The following is a 20,009-nucleotide window of genomic DNA, read 5'->3' as shown; positions in this document are numbered from 1 at the left end:
GATATGTAACGTGGAGTTTCACAAGATTGTAAAAGCAGTGCTACATGTCTTTCCTTTAGTTTAGAGATATTGCTTGCTGAAGGAGGTTGTTACTGTGCAATTTGATGAACCTAGACCTCCAGATGCATTATTTTTTCCAGAGCTCTGCTACTGGTAGATAATCCTCTCTCCAGGGCACTAAAGAGAAGTCAATAACTGAGACGCATTCTGTTAAAAGTTGATGGTCCGGCATGTGCTAAACTAGTGAAAAAATAGCCATGAATTTCCCTAAGGATGGTTTGAGTGGGTACATCAAAGTGTCTGAGCAAAATGTCAAATGGTGATCTGGATGTGTTCAAGAAAGGTCATGTGCATTGCCAACATTAAGTATTTGCTTAGGGAATTGACCTGTGTGTGAGGGCGTGACAGTGGGACTACATCTCTTACTTTTTGCCATGAGTTGACATTCATTTCCTAAATAAATGAAATCTTCTCATAGTAGTAAGTCTTTCTTATAAAAACTGTTGACCTTAGGGTAGTACTGTCCACTCTCCTATGTTGTTACTTTCTCAGGTGCCATATATTCACCAGTCCTGCATGTTTGTTTTTAGTTCATGACTTTTTTTGTTTTCTTTGGCAGAAGACTTCAGCAGGCCTCCCATTCTACTGTAAGGTATTTGTGGAGGGTGGCATGATGTAGGTTAGGAAAATTTATTTGTACGTACCTGAAAAAATCCATCATGAAATAAAAGTTTCAGCTGATATTAATTTTCCTATCCTTGAAACAGTAGCAAATATCAAGCTTCTAAGCCCTATTCATACAGCGTGCTATGTTTTAAGGAAGGTCCTTACATATGTTTTAATATCTGCCATGATGGACGAAGTTTAAACATTTGGGTCTGGAAAATAAAGCATGTTTTTTTTGTTTCTTTGGGTTTTTTGTTTGTTTGTTCATTTGTTTGTTTCTTTTTAAATTATTTTTTTCCTATGTGTTTTTTGGGAGAAATCCTTGAAGCTGGGACTAGGGTGATTGGAAAGAGATCGAGTAGACGAAGAAGTGCTTGGGTTTTGCACAAGGGATGCAGAGATGACCGTAAGCATACTGTCAAAGGGAGCAGCAGCAGTGGCTGCTGGAGGCTCCCTTCTTTAGGAATTAACTAGACTTGAGGGATGAAAAGATGGGCATCAGTGACTGGAGGAGCTCTAAAATCCATTCACTGCATGAGGATCCATGCAGGTATGAAGAATGTTTCTGTGTTCAGGCCTTTTGACAAGTATGGGAGCACTCAACACCTGATAAATGTAAGAGTTAATTCTCCACATTACTCAACTGGCAGCAGGTTTCACTGTCATTTACTGGAAAAGATTTGAGGTCTGTGTGTCAAAGTAAGGATGTGTGTATGGAAGTTCTGTGTGTGCCCTGAACCTCCTTCTGTCACTGGACCAAAGAGGAGAAAAACTTTTCAGTTTAGGAGTTTGGAAATGTTGATGTTTTTTGCAAAGGACCTTTTCAAAAATGACTCTGAGTTTCTATTTTCTTTACTTTTAAAAATAATAGTTTGCCTATGCTGATAAATTATAGATTTGGTTTTTTTCTAATTTGCAATGCCATGATTTAAACAAGTTTGATGTTAAGAGTCTGAGCTGTGGTGGGGTTTTTTGTTTTGTTTTTTTTTTTTGATGTGTTTTTTTGTTTGTTTGTTTTTTCTTTCTGAAAACCTTTTGTGGGAAACGAGAAAGGTCAGCTGACCATATATTTGGGTTACATGGCAAGACTATTCCATGCAAACTTATATGAACATGCTGTCATTGTGAAAACATCTGTAATCCCTTTATTATTATTACCTTACTTGTGAAATGTTTGAACAACTTGTGTGTGAATAACAATATTCTAAGACAAGTGTGTGACTAGGAGTATACAGCTCATTTTGTTAGTTAGAAATGCAAAGAAAATATGCTAAGGTCATGAATTAGTGTGCCCAATTAAATTCATCCTTAGGATATTTACCATAACAATTTTCATTGTCTTTTCAACCATGTTTCTCACTTGTTAAATACTTCTGACAGAGAAGCACTCTTACTGGGTTCAGAAATTACTTTAGTAACTTTGATTTTAATGCCTATACTGTCTCTGTGTGTAATTTTTCTTTTCGCAGATGGGAAATCCTTTGGTCTGAGGCACCTACAAAGGTGAATGGTCCCCAGGCTCGTCAGTTCACACCTTGTATCAAACAGATAAACTTTCCCACAAACTTAATTCGATTGGAAGTAAACAGCTCTCTTCTAGACTATTACACTGAATTGGATGCAGTAGTACTACACGGTGTGAAAGAGAGACCTGTGCTTTCACTTAAGACTGCCATGATTGATATGAACGATATTGATGAAGATGAGGATGAAGAGAAGTATGGCTGTGGAATGGACACGCTTAATAAACAGTTCAGCATTGTTACCCTCAGGGAATGGCCTACTAATGGGTATTTTGATAAACTGCCTTATGAGGTAAGAAAAGCATGTTTATACTCAATGTATTAGTCTTGATTGTTAGGGATGCAAATGTGCTTTACAGGGTACTGGTTGAGATTATTGTTGTTTCCAGTTAGTTCCTTACATTCTTTAGTCAATCTCCTGCGGTTATGATATAATTATGTCTGAATTATGTAAGTCTCTCTACTTCCATGGATAGATATTAGCAAGCCACCTTGCTGGTATTTGTGTAGTTATTGCACTTTTATTTCTCAGGGGTTTGTCCACTCCACACAATTTTTACAGCAGTTATTCTAGCTGTGAAATTCTAGCTCTTGAACTTAGAAGCTTCTGGCAGTTTTCCAGTAGTTTTAGTCCTCAGGCTTGACGAATAAGATATATAAAAGAGATATGAAAAGACCGAAATCAAGATCTGGAAGCAGAAATAGTTTGCAATAGGCTAAAAGTTTGTTTGGTTTGGTTTGGTTTTTTTTCTGTTATCTCTCTTAGAAAATCCTAGAACTTTTTACTTGCAACTGCTGTAATGTTTTCACATTAATTATGACACAAGCTTCTTTCAGCTATGTTTCGAATCATGGTGCAAGTAAAAAGTGTTATAGCTGGACATTGTACAGTGTCTTTGTTTTGATGTGTTTGCTCCTTTTTATTCTATCATTAGCACAGAAAACAGTTGTGAAGAAACTCCTTTCAGATCCCCTGGCAGTAGGGCAGTTGGAAGTGTGCTCAGAGTCACTGCAGATAAATATTTTCTTTCCTGTAATTTCCCATATAATGAGATTGTGAAGTATCATTGCTGAATATTGTGTGCAGGCCAGGAAATTCTCAGTGGGGTGTAGCTTTTTATGGAGGCAAATACCATAGAGAACTGATGGACAAAATAGTTGTCTTCATCTCTGCTGAAATAACCCGGGTTTGCACATACTGGAAAGCAGCCCTTACTTGCTGGTCAGGCCTCAGGATTTGGGCAGAGAGATGGTTCTTCCTGCTCTTCAGGGCACTGCAGTCTGGCAAAAGAAGTGTTTGTTTATGGTGGTAACTCATCAAATGCTGGGAGTGCTTGTGGCTTCAATCAGACTCGCTTTTGAAAGCAGAGAGAGGATGGTGAGAGATGCTGTCACTGATTGCAGGGCACTTTCAGAAATATGTGATCTAATCAAATAGTAGATTGGTTTGTCACAGCTTTTTGTCTCTAAGTGTCCCCAGTTTGGCACGTGAAGGCCACGATTGGGTGCCCGTGTGCTCCAGTAGCCTGCAGGACTTTACTGTGCTTGTAAAGAGGAAAGAGAGAAGAAGAGAATGTAATAACTCTTTCCATCTTTCTCCTGTGTATTTTTCTTCTCTTTTAAGTATTTTTCAGTTCTTGAGTTTGTTTTTGTTGCTGCAATGGAATAGTAAATGAGGATACTAACTTTATCTTGAGTTGTTTTTTCCCCCCAGAGTCCATGTAGTGTTTAATATATTTTACTGTCAGTGCTTGTATACCAGTACTGAAGTGAAGAAAATACTTTGCATATGCAAAGGTGCAGCTGTTTCCAGAACGTCTTAAAAAGTATAACCATGTATGAAAATGTGTTGGTTTTAGTCATTCAAAGAAATCAATTGTAGAGAAAACTTGATTCAAATCTAGGAGGTCTTGTTTGAAAAGGCTCGATAAATTGTTTTGTGATATAGTAGTTTACCAGAGAGATTGATTAATCTCTTTGCTGTTCCATGTGATATTAAGATTACAAATTAGGAAGTGTTTGCGTAGTCCTGTTACTCTTATGAACTTCTGCCTCCCTGTACTGTATTGTGCTTTTCTGCTTTCCTGTTTTTTGTACCAGCTTCCTTTTTTATCCATTTTTTAACATGTTTGGTTTCATGAATGCATTTATATGGTCTACCAATACCAAGCACATTTTTTTTCTTCTCCTTTGATTTAAAGAAACTGAAAATATGGATGGAATATTTATCAGAAAAAACTACAAAGCACTATTTCTGGGATGGTTTGTGACAGCAGAAATCCCAGTCTCTCTCTTTCTTGGTCCAGCTGGAAGGTTTGGGTATCAGAACAGCAAAAATGTTGTACTTTGTAGTATGATGGTTTTTTAGCACCTCAGATATGGGAACGGTACTCTGCATGCTGTCTTCAAGACTGACAAGTGTCAGATTTTTCTGGGAAGAAGTGTTCAAACCTTATGATGAAGTAAGGCAAACCCAACTCCTTCCACTTTTGATAGATACATTACATGAAAAATTGTATCTTTTTATCTGTTCATGTTGATTGTGAACGTCTAACTGTCCTTAGTCTTCATACACATGCCCTATACCTTATTTGAGCTGTTTCAGGCTGCTTCACACTACCCTCTGTAATTCACAAAATATACAGGCGGAATGGTCTTCTGTGCTAATTTTAAAGTAGGCAGCAGTTCCTCTAGCCTTTGTTTTGCTTTCATTGTCTTTCTGAAGACATCCTTTCATAGACTTGCTCTTCAAAGTGGCTTTGCTGCAGTGTGAGCTCCAAAAACATCGTAAGAGTCTAGAGTGCTCCTGCCAACAAAAGAGAAAAATTCTCGACTCCTGGTGCACAGACTTCCTTAGAAGAAAGTGTGAACTCTTGGATGAACTAGACAGCAGAATTTTCCTTCTCTGCTCATGGACAGTGTTAAAAGGTTGTAGTATCTGTGACGTACTTGTACTATCATCTGTTCTCCGGAATTACCTTAAAATTGAGGGATTTTCTAGGAGACACTTCACATCCTCGTCTTTTTTTCCAGTTATCTTTGACTAACTTGCGCTGCTTGTAAAGTGGAAGGAATAAGGCCTCGGTCTTAGTTGGGTTTGCAGGAATGTTTGAGACCTGAAGGCCTGAATAAGTTAAAAGCCTTTGAAAAAGGTGGGGAATACCTGCCACAGCAGAGCTGTTGTGCAGTTTGAGACTCATGCTCCAGGTACCAAGAACCTAGCTTTTGTTCTTCAGAGAGGACAGTTGGGAGAAGTCCTGCATTCTGCAGTCCAAAAAAAATTTTTATATATATTGTGATATAAAAAGATATAAATGACATCTTTGTCATTCCTTGACGCCAATTTTTCCTACAGCTGCCTGCAAGATTTATGGGCTGTTCGTGTCTACTGGGGAAGTGAATTTCACTGCTAAATGTGGATTTGGCATCTATGTTCCAGGAAAACGGATCTTGAATGCAAGATCTGCGTCCCTTAAGTTATATTAATACTTAGACGAGTCGGAGCAATAAGCAGCAGCATTTTTAAGTGTCATACACTTTTTTTTCCTTCACAAGTAAACTTCTTGCATCTTTCCAGAACAAATATTTGTAGGCTTTCAGATAATCAGCAAGATTTTATGTGCCTCTCTTTGGAAAAAGAAACTCATGAGGGTCCTAAAAGCTGTCTTAACAGCCTTTAACCATATGGCACAAGATTCCCTTCAGTTATTGGTGAATGTACTGGTAGTTGCTATAGCAGACTGGGCTATGGACAATGGCACATGGAGAAGATCTCTCAAGCTTTAGTCCTCCTGGAGTCTTGATTAATTGATTGCGCAGTATGTCACTAAGATCCTTTTCTGTTCTTTGAATCAAGAAGGGGCTTAAAACTGCTACAGCCATTCGTTTTTGAGAGGAGCAGAGCCTATAGCCTGGTGAAGTAAAGCCCTCTCTGCTAAAGCTTGTTATGTAAGTAAAGAGACTTAAATGATTTTTATGAAACAGTTGCAAGATCCATTTTTCACATGTTCATGTGCACAGTTAAATGTCTATGCATTTGCTGGTGCAAGCTATATGATCATGGAATTAGGGACTGTGTTTTCTTCAACTACGCTGAGGAATATCAAAAGCCCTAGGGTATGATCTTCTTCCCGTTTTCTCTCTTTGCCTTTTTGTGCACACATGCTTTGTCCTTTATCTGAGCATGTCTTAGCATTAATTCTAATTAATTAGAGGCTAAACTGTGGCAGCTCTAGCTGCGGAATGAAAAAATTGCAAGTCATTCATTTGCGTGTTTCTGAATGCGTAGTATGCATAGACCAATGTATTTTCATATTGGAGGCACTCACGTTGAAGAACTGAAAGAGTAAATTTGTAGAAAGTGCAGATATTCTAGATTTGACCGATATCCAAGCATTATTTTCTGACCAAATCAAGTTCTGCATTATTGTGCTGTAGCCACAGAAAGTATTTTATTGGGTACAACTAGTTATTGCTTGCTGTTATGCAGCAAAAAAACTTTAAAAGCTGGGGAAACTTTTTGGTAGCTAGGTACTATTAGGAGCTACACCACTAGTAAAGTTTTACCCCATGTATTGGAGAGTGTGATGGAGATCCTGTCTGAGCTGATAAGTGAACTTTTGCAGTGGGTGAGATGTCTGGGTTTTTTATGTTATTTTTTTAAATTCATAATTCAAAATATATGCATATATGTAAGATGCTGCAATTGAGAACTATGGTGATAAAACACACGTGGATCAGGTATGAATCAGGACGTTTTTTGCATGCAAACAGAACACAATGACTTTGTACACTGTTGCTTGTTGAACTGTGAAGAACTATGATTTGGAAACCTTCAGGTTTTGGAGGTTTTCACTGTGGTGAGTGTTGATCCCACCACATTTCTAAAGCTGATATGTGCCATGTTTGCCCTAGAAGTGAGAGAGAAATACTTTAGTACTTTTGGGCCATCATAGCCTAAGAAGGTGATCAGTGTTATATAAATTATATTTTGTTTTCTTCTTTGTACTCCTTTGGGTTGTTTTTTGGTTTTTTTTTTTCCCCAATAATCTTTGTTTTTACTGATTGATTTATAAGAAAGTGTGAAACAATAATGGTTGCCATACTCTTTCATAAATGCAGAATAAAACCAGTTTGCAAGAAACTGTTACAAAAGTAGTTTTCAAAGCAGATACTCAGTTCTGCAGCATTTTTGGATCCAGCATGAACACAGCGTAGCACAATGCAGCACATCATGTCACATACTCATTATGGTATCAAATTGTACTTTATGCTGGGATACACATACATAAAAAGTGGATTTCTGACAGACACCAGACTCCACACTAACAGAGATTAATGGTTATGAGCCTGTAGGTGTGGAACCTGTTATCTTTAATCAGAAGTCAGAAAAAAAAGTACTTTATATCTTGATGTTGTAGTAGTGACATTTCACTATATTTTTTCATTCGAGATATTACGAAGTAGCATAACTTCACTAAAAAATAAGGAAGGATTATTTTTTCTGATTAAGACATTCACGTGGTAAAATATTTCATCTCAGGTGGGGAAGGGTTTCAACATCCTGTATGTTATGAAATACTAATTGAAGTGATCAGTTAGTGTAAAGGGACATTGGTGAGGCATTCATAGCTTCATTCAGCATTATCTTTACTGCTCAGAAGTTACAAAATCACTTTTTTTCCACTGAAGAAAATTTGCGTTGCTTTGTTTTTATCAGACATTATTATGCTACATTAATTGTAGACATAAATTTAGGTAACTGCAGCCTTTGCTGAGCTCTCTGCTCTAGAAAACTTGCTAAATGAGCATGGGAAAAGACATTGATAAAATAGATATTTAGGTGGCTTGCAGAGCGTGGAATAGCTGAAAGATTGCAAAATAATTGGAAGCTGTCTTTCGGAATACAGAAAACTATCTAAAGTGAATTGATGGTCTTAGAAAAATAGATATGTATTTAGGTATCTACTATTACAGTGACAAACAAAACTGTTAAGCAATTTTTAAGCTGAAGGATGGGCCTGAGCCAAGCAAAAATCAAGGCATTAACTTGGGATTACATCTATGCTAGCTCCTAGTTAGTTTGCTCTCTCTCAGATACCAAAATGCTAACAACCTAAAAGTCAGTTGGGAGCAAGCTTGCTTGATTATAACAACAGTAGCTATTAGATATGCATGTATATTATATATATATATGTATATATAGCCACCACATTGAAATGTCTACACAGATCCTGTGCATCAAGCTGAGGTGAGAGCTCCAGGCACCTGCAGAGGCAAAATCCTGGGCTGTTCTTGGGGAGAAGGGAGGAGGGGAGGCCTGACATTGGACTTGAGGGAAACTGCAGTATATGCAAACACTGTATTTTGGCTTTGGAGTTGAAGTTATATTTTTTTGGAAGAGTGGTAGATAGTGTTTGAAATCCAAATACTAAATCTGGAGCTGAGTAGGAAGTAACATTTTTCATTTTGCAGGAAGTTGGATTGTTTTCTTACTTCTTCTCTTCCAAAAATGAAGGGGGGAGGAGGGGAGGCGGAAGCAAGCTGCATAATAAACTGGTGCATTGGAAGTACAATCTGTTTGGATCTCATGAAAAGCTTCATTTTCATTTTATGTCAAGCGTTTTATTCAGATTTTTGGTGTTTTGTTTGTTTTTTTTTTTTTTCCTATGAATCCTTTTAAGACATTAAAATGAAGCATTATGGTATTTCGAAAGGGCCACAGGACTCTCTTCAGTTTAAGCTGTTTTGTGGGGCTTTTTTAGTTGTGGTGGTTTTTTTTGTTGTTTTGGGGGTTTTTTTTGGTTTACACTGATTCATTTCAGTGAGTTGTTGTTTCCCACTCTGCTTGAAAGTGCTTAGTCAATTTTAGTTATATAAGCTGAGTGTGGGTACTTATAGCTGCTAAAGACAGCTCTGGTAAAATAAACATTATTTTTTCAATTTAATTTTTCAAGTGCATTTTCGTTCTGTTTTTAAGCTAAAGGAGTTGTGGGGATGGGTTTTTGGTTTTTGTTTTGATTTGGTTGGTTGTTTTGGTTTTTTGTTTGTTTTTGTTGTCGTTGGTTGGTTGGTTGGTTGTTTTGGGTTTTTTTTAGCATTTCTGTTATTTCCTAAAGTGAGTATTTATGTATCTGTGTGTGTTGGTCTTCCTCTAGAAAGGAAAACAGAGCATGATAGGAGATGGGGAATATTTCTTCATTTCTGGGTATGAAATAAGTTATTATGAAAACATATATAGTGGTACTAGTCAGAAGGGCTGGTGATTATTCTGAAGCTGAGATAATTCAATCCGGTAAAGGTAAAAAGAGGTTTTGCCTTTCAGATTTGACTCTGGCGTAGAACAAAAATGCTGTCGAAGTATTACAGCAAGAAAGAAATTACTTCATAAAAGGAGATGTGAATATGTTGAATTTTTTACTTGGTTGCATAGTCCCGTATGGATGGGAGAGGGTATAATGTAGAAGACAAAACACTGATTTTTAAAGCAGGAAGCAGACAAATAAATCTGAAATCAGTTCGGTTTGTGGGGAAACTGGGACACGGTATGGGTTTCTCCTGTACTCTGCAAATTCGCTGCCATCTTAAAAACCAAATCCAGAGAAGGAGGAAGATGCCAATTCAGTGTTGTGATCAACGGCAGTGCAGACACTGTGAAGGGAAATATGTAAACACAGTGTTTACATATATATCGCTGTTTAAATTAGCATGGGTAAAGAAACTTCTAATTTGAAAGCTTCCTGTCACTTTCATGTGCTGATCTGCTTTTTCCTTTCTTGTTTAATATGTTGTCAGATTGAGAAGGAAGCGCAGTCCTATTTAATAGTTAATCAATGATTTATTTGAGAAGTTACTTTTCAGTAAAAGGATTTACTTTTCTTTGAAGTTAGAACATCTTTTCTCATTCCTTTGCAGTTTCTCCGCTAACATTTCAAGTGGTATATGACCATCTGTGTTGTTTTTTGTGTTTTTTCTGTTTTTAATATAGCTCATCCAGTTGATTTTGAGTCACCTTACAGTACCAGACCTGTGTAGACTAGCGCAAACTTGTAAGCTACTATATCAACATTGCTGTGACCCTCTACAGTACATTCATCTCAGTTTACAACCTTACTGGGCAAGGATTAATGACACATCTCTGGAATACCTACAGTCTCGCTGCACTCTCATCCAGTGGCTGAATTTATCTTGGACTGGAAACAGGGGAGCCATCTCTGTTTCTGGATTTAGCAGGTCAGTGCTAAACGTACACAAGTATTTTGACAAGCTCTGTTTGCGGACCGGCTGCACAGTAGTTTCACTAAGTATTTGAAACCTTAATAAGAGGCGAGAAATGTCTTTTATTTCCTATAAATGGTGTGATTGTTACGATGTAGAAAAATAAATAAATAAATAAAAATAATTTTAAAACCCCAACAACTAAGCCAGTAAGCGATACTAGATATAGCAGCAGAAGCCTGTTTCAATATGTAGCATCTGCATGTGCCAAACTGCCTGTGACTGAAAGGCTCCTTCCAGGGGGAGCAGTGTTTTGCTTTCTCCTGGGCTTCTAAAAGACTCCACTAGAACCAGCCTGGCAAAAGTCTGTCTCGTGAAGACAACATCTGTAGTTGTTCTTCGTACAGATGAGTCATCAGTGGGGCTGTGTTGGAGTGGCTGCAGTAATACACTGATTACAGTGCATGCTTGCAAGGTATGGGCCCTAAGTAATCACTGGAGTGCAATGTAAATGCAAATATTTTCATAAAAATGATTTATGACATTAGCCCTGTTGTGAAACAAGGGGTTTGCGTGTGCATCTTGCACTGAGCTGAAAATATGACTGTGCTGTAGGTCATTAAAATAGCAAATTTGCAGGGATTCTTCTCTGTATAACAGCCATGTTCTTTGCTTTCGTAACATATCATTTCTTGCTTCTTTGCTCGTTTGCATTAGTTAAACAGCATCTATCAATGCATTTCATTTAAGCAAAAATTGCTACTTCAACTAAGAGGCAATCAGCAATGGCTGGTGAAAGCAGAACTTGACTGATAAGAAACAGAAATGTTTAATGTATCTAAAAAAGTCGTCTTAACTGTCATTTGTTTTCTGAATAAAAATCTTAAATCAAGTCTTCAAACATTTTATTACCTTTGGTGCCTCGGTGCCTTCCCTGGGGAAGTAAAATAATTTAAAGAAATATTTTTGTCAAGATGGGAATATTACTTCCTTTTTTCTTGACTTCCCAGTATAATCCGTGAGCCCTATGCTCTTTTGTGCTTGTTGGTAGAAAAAGGAGATAAACATCAGCTAGTCATTGAATTGAGATACAAACATTTCTCCTAAATTTGGATTTCATATTAGATACATTATGCAGAGGAGAAATATGCAAGCTTTAATTGAGGATTCAACTCTGAAATCATGAAGCGCTTGCTTTCTGATGCTTAGCTATTAAATGTCTTTTGAAAAGTTTAAGTATGTGCATCTTCATGGCAATTTTTTTTTTTTATTTTAATGATTTTTTTGGAACATGTAGTACTGCTAAAAATTTTGTACTCTTGAAAGTAATGAACATCTGAATTCAGAGAATTATAAACTTTGCAGTTATGGTTTTTCTGATTTCCAGTTAGTTGAAAATGGCTTTGTTGCTAGTGACTTTTTTTTTTTAACTTCAGTGCTGAGCTAAGAGCACCACTAACCTGTAGTTAGCATTTCTAAAATAATAAATATTCATTGTTTGACTAATAATAAATCTATGACTAAACATGATCAATTTACGTTTATTATAATGGGAGATGTTTATTTTTAATAAAGGGCAATAGTGTTCTTGGACACTGATAGAATTGTGAAGTTATCTGTATTTCTAGGAAAAGGTGTTTCTTTGAAGAGATATGCACAGTCTGGGAGTAGGAGATGCAGTTCAATTGTAAATTTTTGAAACAAAGTTGTAAGCTAAATAATTTTCAGGTGTGACTTCTGCTCAGAATTTTCACCTCCGAATCAAAAATTCTCCACTGTAACTAGATCTGTTTTCGAAAGTTTTCGTAATGTAGAAATAATTTTGCAACAGTTTGTTCTGTGGAAGTGTCTTCTCTAGTAGAATTTCCAAACACAAATTTTCTTTTTTATATTCTTCATCAGCATGTCTGTTGAATTTGCTGACCTTCAGGAAAGGAAAATTTGCTTCTCGTGTGCTATGGAAGCGTCTATTAATACAAGAGACGTATTAGAACACCACTTGCTTTTCAAAGGCATTAACATAACTTTCTCCAAAAAAGTAGCTTCCTGGTAAGAGATGCTGTTCCTCACAGGAGAAATCCATCAAGTAATGTTTTAGTTCTATTGCCCTGGCTGTCGTTTGCACCACCCACACCATGATGGTTTCTAGCATCCAGGACACATAGTCGTGACCCACCACAGTTTCTCCTTTTGAACTTCGAAGTGTTCCTCACCCAGCCTGACTTCTGGGAGATATTATGCAACACAGTTTCCAAAGAATTGAGATACTTTGACTTTCCTAGGAATTCTGTTTCACACTTAAATTTTCTTTCTAGTTTATTCTTCAGGAATATGGATATTGCAGAGGAGGTTCTCAGTTGGCTGGGGAGAGTGTGTTGCGGCTTTTATCGGTTACCTGCAGACGTTAACTGTAGATAAAAACTCAACTGAATTTTCAGACTGTAATTGTCCTTTGCAGAAATTAAATACTTAGGTGTAACAGTAAAAGACATGCACATCTACATTTATCAGTGTAAAATCTTCTCTTACTGCCTACTGTGTGAATGTTTCTGAATCAGTTTGTTGGTTCCTCTTTGTCTTGCTCTATTTGCCTCCCTCTCTGGTGTTGGTATTCTCTATTTCTTTCTGCAATGGAAATTTTTAAATAAGGCAGTGAGCTGTACCTATAGAGTACCAAGCTGCATATTTTATTTTGGATTTAATTGTTGAAAAAATTCTTCTCGTAACTTGAGACTGAGTTGAAACGAGCCTAAATTGCCTATGCCAATACTTCAAGTTTATAAATATTGTGATAAGTTGCTGCATAACTGACCATGAATGGCTGTCAAGCCAACTACTTGGAGGTATAGAGAATTCTTCCAAGAAGTTGTAACAATTTGAAGGAATCCGTTATGCTGTTTTTAAAAGGCCAGCCTCTGGTTGTCAATTCCAGGCAAAAAAACCCCATTATTTGCTAAGTGAAATTTGTACATAGCTTCACAAACAGTACAAACTGATGCAGTATAGAAGCAGCAGAACGCTAAAACCAGAATACCTTGTTCTCATAGATAACAGCATTTCACTTTTACAGGGCCCATTTTTTATTTTGTTTTCTTTATTTTTGCACTTTTCTCAGAATTTTGTGTTACAGTTGGCACTGTTCAATTATAAACTGACAGAGTTCGTTTCATTCTTACTATTGTACAGTTTATGTTATGATTTCTGCAATTCAGGGCATGTTTAAATGTTACTCTTGCTCGAATTTTATTTTGGCAAATATCTTCCAAAACTGTTTTTATCTGTAGTTTCTTACAACAGTCTTAAAAGAAGTAGCTTGTGTAAATTTGTGTGTTGCTGTAAAAGGTTCATATAGACATGATTGTAAGAAGTAGTTGAAAAAATATATTTTCTTTCAAAAATATATTAAAGTAGAAAATTTGTAAAAAGAGTAATTTTTAGAAATGTGACTGAAGCAAATACTGTATTATCATGAGATGATAGAATGCTTCAGGCATATGAACATCCTGAGGCAAAGCTGAAGGTATTTTAAGTTATTGATAACATCTACTCCTTAGGGCTAAAAATGGCTATCATGAAGTTTTCATTTTGGCATATAATATAAATTATCTGAACTTTGTCATTGAGATTGAACTCAAAAGTAGCCAGCAGAGTGAAAGGCAAATTCAATGAGTATCAGAGCAGTCTCAGGTATCTAGAATGCACAGTGACAGGGAATAAACAAAGATTTCCCAGCAAGCGTTCTCTAAGCAGCACTGTATTTCTCTTGGCATTAGAGATGTGGTGAATTTCTTCATGCCAGGGGAATATCAGCTTGGGAGGATAACACCTATATAGGAAAAGTGAGGCAAGTTGACTGGAGGTATACTAAATATCGAGATGCTGAATAAATGCTCTGAGGTTTAAACAGCTCAAGGACAATGACAGTTTAAAAAACGAGTTCTGCATGCAGATCTCATTGTATCACTGATAATGTCATTAGATTGTTTAGACTCTTTTGCTTTAAATATCTGAGGTGTAAGGATTTTATTTCTGACATTTTATACTGTGAAAATGAATTAATAGTGTTTTATTTTCAGGTTGATGATGCGGTGTTTGCATGTCAAGCACATCCAGGAATATTTCTATAACAATTTTGTTGCTGTTAACATTTGAAGGCTTTAGTTGCTATTTAATAGAGGCATATTTTGACAAGGTTTAACTCGGTGAGGCTTTGGAACAAATCAAACTAGCAAGAAGGTCAGAGAAGTTACTGAAACATGCATCAAAAGACTCAATCACAGAAAATAGGAGTAATGTGTGACTTGACAGGGATTCTCAATTTAAAAATCACATCTGTCTCTCTTTTTTATTTTCCATATTTTTTTAGTAAAACCTGGGGTTGCTGTAACTGAGATTAGCTAATGTTTGTTTTGCATGTTTTTATTGAAATAGTTTAATCTGTGTTGAGAAAAGCACAAGATCAAGGTAGTTAATATTCTCCTTACTTGCATGCAATGTTTTAAGGTTTCCTGACCCAAAAAAAAAAGATAAAAGTTTAATACATGCTAGAGTAGAAAATAACATTGTAAAAATTAGAATGTTTTAGAGGAAGGGAAGGTGACCTCATTTTAAAAACAAAATTATGTTACTCAGTCTCACTCTCTTACGTGCATGCTCACATGCACCAAGACAACCGATATGTGTCCAAACCAATGTGCCCAGCCTATAGTCTCACTATTCTGTGCCACCTCCATCCTTCGTGTCCCAATCTGCATGTCCTGAGAAACTGCACGTATGTCTGTTCAAGGATCTTGATGACCTGCTACTCTAACTTCCATGGACACACACTGCACTACCAGCCCTCGTGTTGCCATTTATTCTTTCTCATCCTTCTGCACCTGTGTGTACCCGTTTGTTCTACCGTCATACCAGTCTGAACACCTTTATTACAATTTTCTGTACTACATGCTGCTGCTGTTGTATAATGCAGCAATTCAGAAAGGAAAAACATCATGGTGAGTATAAAAATATCTGGACATCACTTTAAGAAATATTTTAAAATTTAATTCCACAAGCCAAATCTCTTTTTTTTTTAAATTACATAAGTAAATTTGTAAGTTTCTTTAGGTCCTCAGATCTCTGCCGTAAGGCTGGTGTAGCATGTTATTATCCAGAGTCAATTAGGCACTTGGAATTTTTTATATTAATTGCACTATCAGTGCAAAGACCATGATCCTAGAAGCTGGTGTCTGCTGATGAATGGAAGTATCAAAAGCCCCCATGAAAAATGCAGTCACCACAACTTTGGAAATTACTTAAAGCAGAAGACAACTCACTGACTGAAAGGAGAAGGAAAGTGCTTTGGTGTTTGGGGGAAGAAAATGGAGAAGTGCATGAAGTTTAAATTTGCATAGCACGATAGATGTTGCTTTTGTTCAAATATGTAAGCCTCCTCTGTAAAGTAAGTAAACTGTCTCCATTATGAAGGCTGGAGCAAAAGTAGAAGATTTTAGAACAGTAGACAATAGAATCTGCCAGGGATACAGGAATGGTACCTCTGGTGTGGCCTTGGATTAAGTGGAAGACTGTAACTGCAAGACAGGTTGGGATTAAGCAGTCCTCTGCCAAGTCTGTGTGAGTAATAATATTAATAGAACTACAGTAAGAAAGAAGAGACCTCAAGATGAGAGAGAATAAAATCCAAGTGGTTGTTTTTTTGGTTTGGGTTTTTTTTCTTGTTGTTTGGTTTTGGTTTGTTGTGGGGTTTTTTTGACATTATTGTTGCCAGGTGGCAGGCTCTGGAAAGCAGGAGACCTGAGTAGCCAGAGGGAGTGTGTAATAGACTTGATGCAAACTGCAGCGGTTGTTTTAATGAAATATTGCTTCAAGAAGGGCTGGGCAAATGGGGCAATGTTATATTTCTCAAGTAATGGAGGTAACATCCCTGATTTGGATGCTAGCATAAGGTAACACTACAACAGAAAATGCTAAAGAAAAAAAAAATCTATCCAACCCTATGTTGTTAATAAATGGATATTGTTCTTTTTTCCTCCCACCGTTGGACACCAAATTCAGTGGTTTACATGTCAGTGACCACAAAATGAGCACTTACGATTTTCATTGAAAATAGATTGGGTAAAATCAGCATGATTGAAACCTGTTGGGATAATTGTCCTAAAGGAATATAAAACTTGGTAGCTATTTGCATTTAGGAAGAATGGATAGATGAGAAAGAACTGGACTGTGACCCCTACTTGTAGAATCTTCAGTAACTTTGAGCCATGGGCTATCAAGTAAGTGAGGATCATTATGCTAACAGTGATGTGGAGATTTTGGATCCAGTGCAATTCTATTAGAAACTACTGGAGCACATGTGATGTGTTTGGTACCCTCATAAGCATATGTCTGAAGTTGTTTTAAGGATTTTGTTCGGGAGGTCTTCTGCAGCCAGCTATGACCTGAAGGGCGCTATCTCTTGTACCTTGATATTTTAATTTTGGAGGCTCGCTTATGATACAGACACGAATTACAAGATCGGAAGCTGTTAGTAGATGAAGTGTCCCTGGGATCATGATGGGTTTAACATCAGCATGAGCAAATAGCGTCCTAACTGCTGATAGACATATTTGATGTTTCAGAAGGATTTCACTAGGACTAACTTTCCAAAAGCTGAAGCTGAAGGGGGGAGAAATACCCAGCAGTTCTTGAGAGCAGGCAGAAGGTGATAGACAGTGATATTTAAAAAAAAAAAATATATATTAAAAAAACAAACCAAAAATCCCAAACCAAACAAAAAACGACGACTACCACCCCCTGCTCACCGCCCCCCACCCCCCTCAAAAAAAAACCCCAAACAACAAACAGACACACAAACAAACAACCACCAAAAATACCCCTCAAAGCCCCCTAAAATACTGTAGTCTAGAATGAGGATGAACTTAAGAGGGAAAGACCCAATGCAGCATCTAGCAAAATAAATCTACATGTTCACATTATTCTAGGTTTAGTCAGTTATATTTCGTAACAAAGATGAGGGGATAAAGGGAAATAACTTCAGAAATTTTGTGTAGAAAATATTGATAATAAAAGCAAAACTAAAGGGATGGATGAGTGTGCAGAAAGGAGGAGAGACTAAAAACAGGAACCAGTCAGTCCTTGGTGATTAAAGGAAAGATATGTGAAGAAATGTTGATTTGAGTAGAAGGTGCTTTTTTGGAAGTTGGTTGTTTTCAAATGATCCAAGTCAGAGCCAGGCATTCAGTGTCATGTCTCAGAAGTACGAAGGCAATGCCACGTTTGTTCTGAAAGTGTGAGACCCCACGTTCTACCTTGTCATATAGCTTTGCAGCTCCATGTAGAAAGCCGGTGACAGGCTGCTCAGGATGGAGGTTTTTGCTAAGTGCAAACAAAGGTTGAGGTGCCTGGATCCTTTCAGAGAACTCTGCAGTTCTGCCTCATGTTCTCCGCCCTGTGCTGGTTGGTGACTTCCACAAATTCCTCCTCCTGTTTCTGTTCATCTTTTTACTTCACGCCTGTCAGCTCATTCTTGTTACCCCACTGTGTGTCACTGATCTCCCATGCCTTTCTGTTTAATGTCTCCTAAATAACGTTTTCCAAAAAGGCAGCAAAGCCATGAAGTGCAATGCTTGTTGCTATCACTGTGTTTGCTCTGCCTGCGTGTTTCAAGTGTAATGAATTTAAATGAAAAGTTACGAGAATAACAACTCCTCGAGCTGGTGAGCCTGGAGTTCTTCTCCAAGTCTAGGGGGTTAAATGAGTGTTTCCCTGACCTGGTAATGTTAACTTTTAATGGTCTTAGAAGGAGAAAAACATTGATCTGTACCAACATTTGTAAGAGCCAAGCCCTGCTAAATTATACGGCAGTTAACATAACATCCATTATTGTAATGGAGTAATTCATAAAATATTTATCTGTTAGCAAATTAAAAGCTAGAGGTATTATAAGTGGCGATTGACAAGGTTTTGTGGAAAATATCACCATTCAAACAAACCTGATAATTTGTTGATGAAAGAGGCTGTCTGAATATTGTTAAAGCACTCATTAAATAGAGGAATTGGCTAATTGGTAATCAGCAATGAATCCATATGTCTCTACTCTGATTTCCAGGGGATTTCCATCCTGTATTTCTCTGTGGCAGCGTTGAACTCTATTGCTAGCCTAACATAGCAGTCTGATGTTTAAATACCTGATGTTAGTTGTTGTGAATTGTTGTGTCATTTCAGCTCTGACACTCCCAGAAGGTGGCTTACTGGACTAGGTGAATTCACTGTATCCAGTATGAAAACAGCAAATAAGTGCTTGATACTTGATAAACTCTGATTTTACAAGCTAAAATAGATTCTAAGGAGAGACTGCAGAGTTAGACACAAGTAGTGGAAGAGCAGATTTTAATGCCATACTTAGCAAAACCCCTGTGGCTCTGGGGCTTATGCCCCCCCCTTTCATGTCTCAGACCCTCTCTTTGTTTCTGTTTGCATAGGCTCATAGAAATGGTGGATGTTAGGGATCTCTGAAGGTCGTCTGCTCCAAGCTCCCACTTGAAGTGCCAGTGTCCCCAGCACTAGATCAGGTCAGTCAAGGTTCCAGGTGACTCTTGGAAACCTCCAGAGATGGAGATGCCACCCTGGCATCTCCTTTTCCCTCCGTATTGCATAGGATCTGCGTAATCAAACTAAAGCTGTGTAACGTGCAAGATGAAAGGAGTAAAAAAAGGTGATGATGAATGGCAAGTATGACTTGAGTGAGTAATGAAAAAAAGAAGGAAAGGAAAAGGTTTGAAAGCTTGGATCTTGAAAGATGGGCTTTAACTCCTGCACTACTGTTAGTGTCATTGAGGAATGCCTACCTGAATGTGCCTGCTTTTTAGACCAGCAGCTCTTTCATCCTAAGTTTCAGCAGGAGCAAAGGCTTGGGAAGGCTGGTACCTGTTCAGTTGTAGCAGTAGGAGTTTTTGTGCCAGCAGAAGCATCATGTCTCTCAGTTAAACCCCCAAAGTAATACTACATTTGCAGTGAAAATGTCAGAACATAAAGCTGCTTTGTTTGCATGAAGCTTTTTTGTAGAACAGAGCTGGTAATAGAGCAGATCAGAATATTTGTTACGAGAAACTAATTCATGCTCTATCCCAAGTAGCTCTGTAATTCTTGCAAGTAAAAAAGGGGACTCTTTGCAATCCATTGGTTAGAAACTTAGATTTTTTCTACTGGAGAAACTTAAAGTATAACAAAATCACTGCAAACGTGTGGGATTTTTTTCCTATTAAATACCGAACTTACAAGCCTAGGGATTGATTCACAGTTTGAAGGTTATCTTTGCATTAAAAAGGGACATAAGCTTTTGTGTTTTTAATTAAAGCTTGGATTAGATATAATAGAGCTTGAATTTCTGACACAAGATCTCTGACAGAAGGTGTAATTCATGCAGAGACCATCAAAGTTTCTAAATTTTGGATATTTTGTCTTCTAATATCTTAAATTTTTATAATTCAAATGAAAGTAATGGGAAATAGTCCTCAGGAATCTCATGTACTAGAACAACTACAAAGTGTTGATTTTGACTTACTTGGTAATGAAAGGAATGAGAAGTTTCTCTGAAAGTCTTAA

General features: G+C 37.3%; 1 protein-coding gene across 6 annotated transcripts in view; it reads left to right on the top strand.

Annotated features, from left to right (window-relative positions):
* FBXL4 (F-box and leucine rich repeat protein 4) overlaps positions 1 to 20,009 on the top strand; it is an 82,711-nt gene that overhangs the window by 14,927 nt on the left and 47,775 nt on the right. For all 6 annotated transcript variants that reach the window (XM_065631351.1, XM_065631350.1, XM_065631345.1 and 3 more), the window contains exons 4-5: positions 2,136 to 2,481; positions 10,177 to 10,421. In XM_065631351.1, the coding sequence (XP_065487423.1) occupies positions 2,136 to 2,481; positions 10,177 to 10,421 (591 nt within the window). The remainder of the gene's footprint in view (positions 1 to 2,135; positions 2,482 to 10,176; positions 10,422 to 20,009) is intronic.

Source organism: Caloenas nicobarica, chromosome 3 (genome assembly GCF_036013445.1).
Source record: "Caloenas nicobarica isolate bCalNic1 chromosome 3, bCalNic1.hap1, whole genome shotgun sequence".
Taxonomy (NCBI): domain Eukaryota; kingdom Metazoa; phylum Chordata; class Aves; order Columbiformes; family Columbidae; genus Caloenas; species Caloenas nicobarica.
The sequence above is the reverse complement of the archived record's forward strand: the minus strand, read 5'-3'. Positions and strand labels throughout refer to the sequence as shown.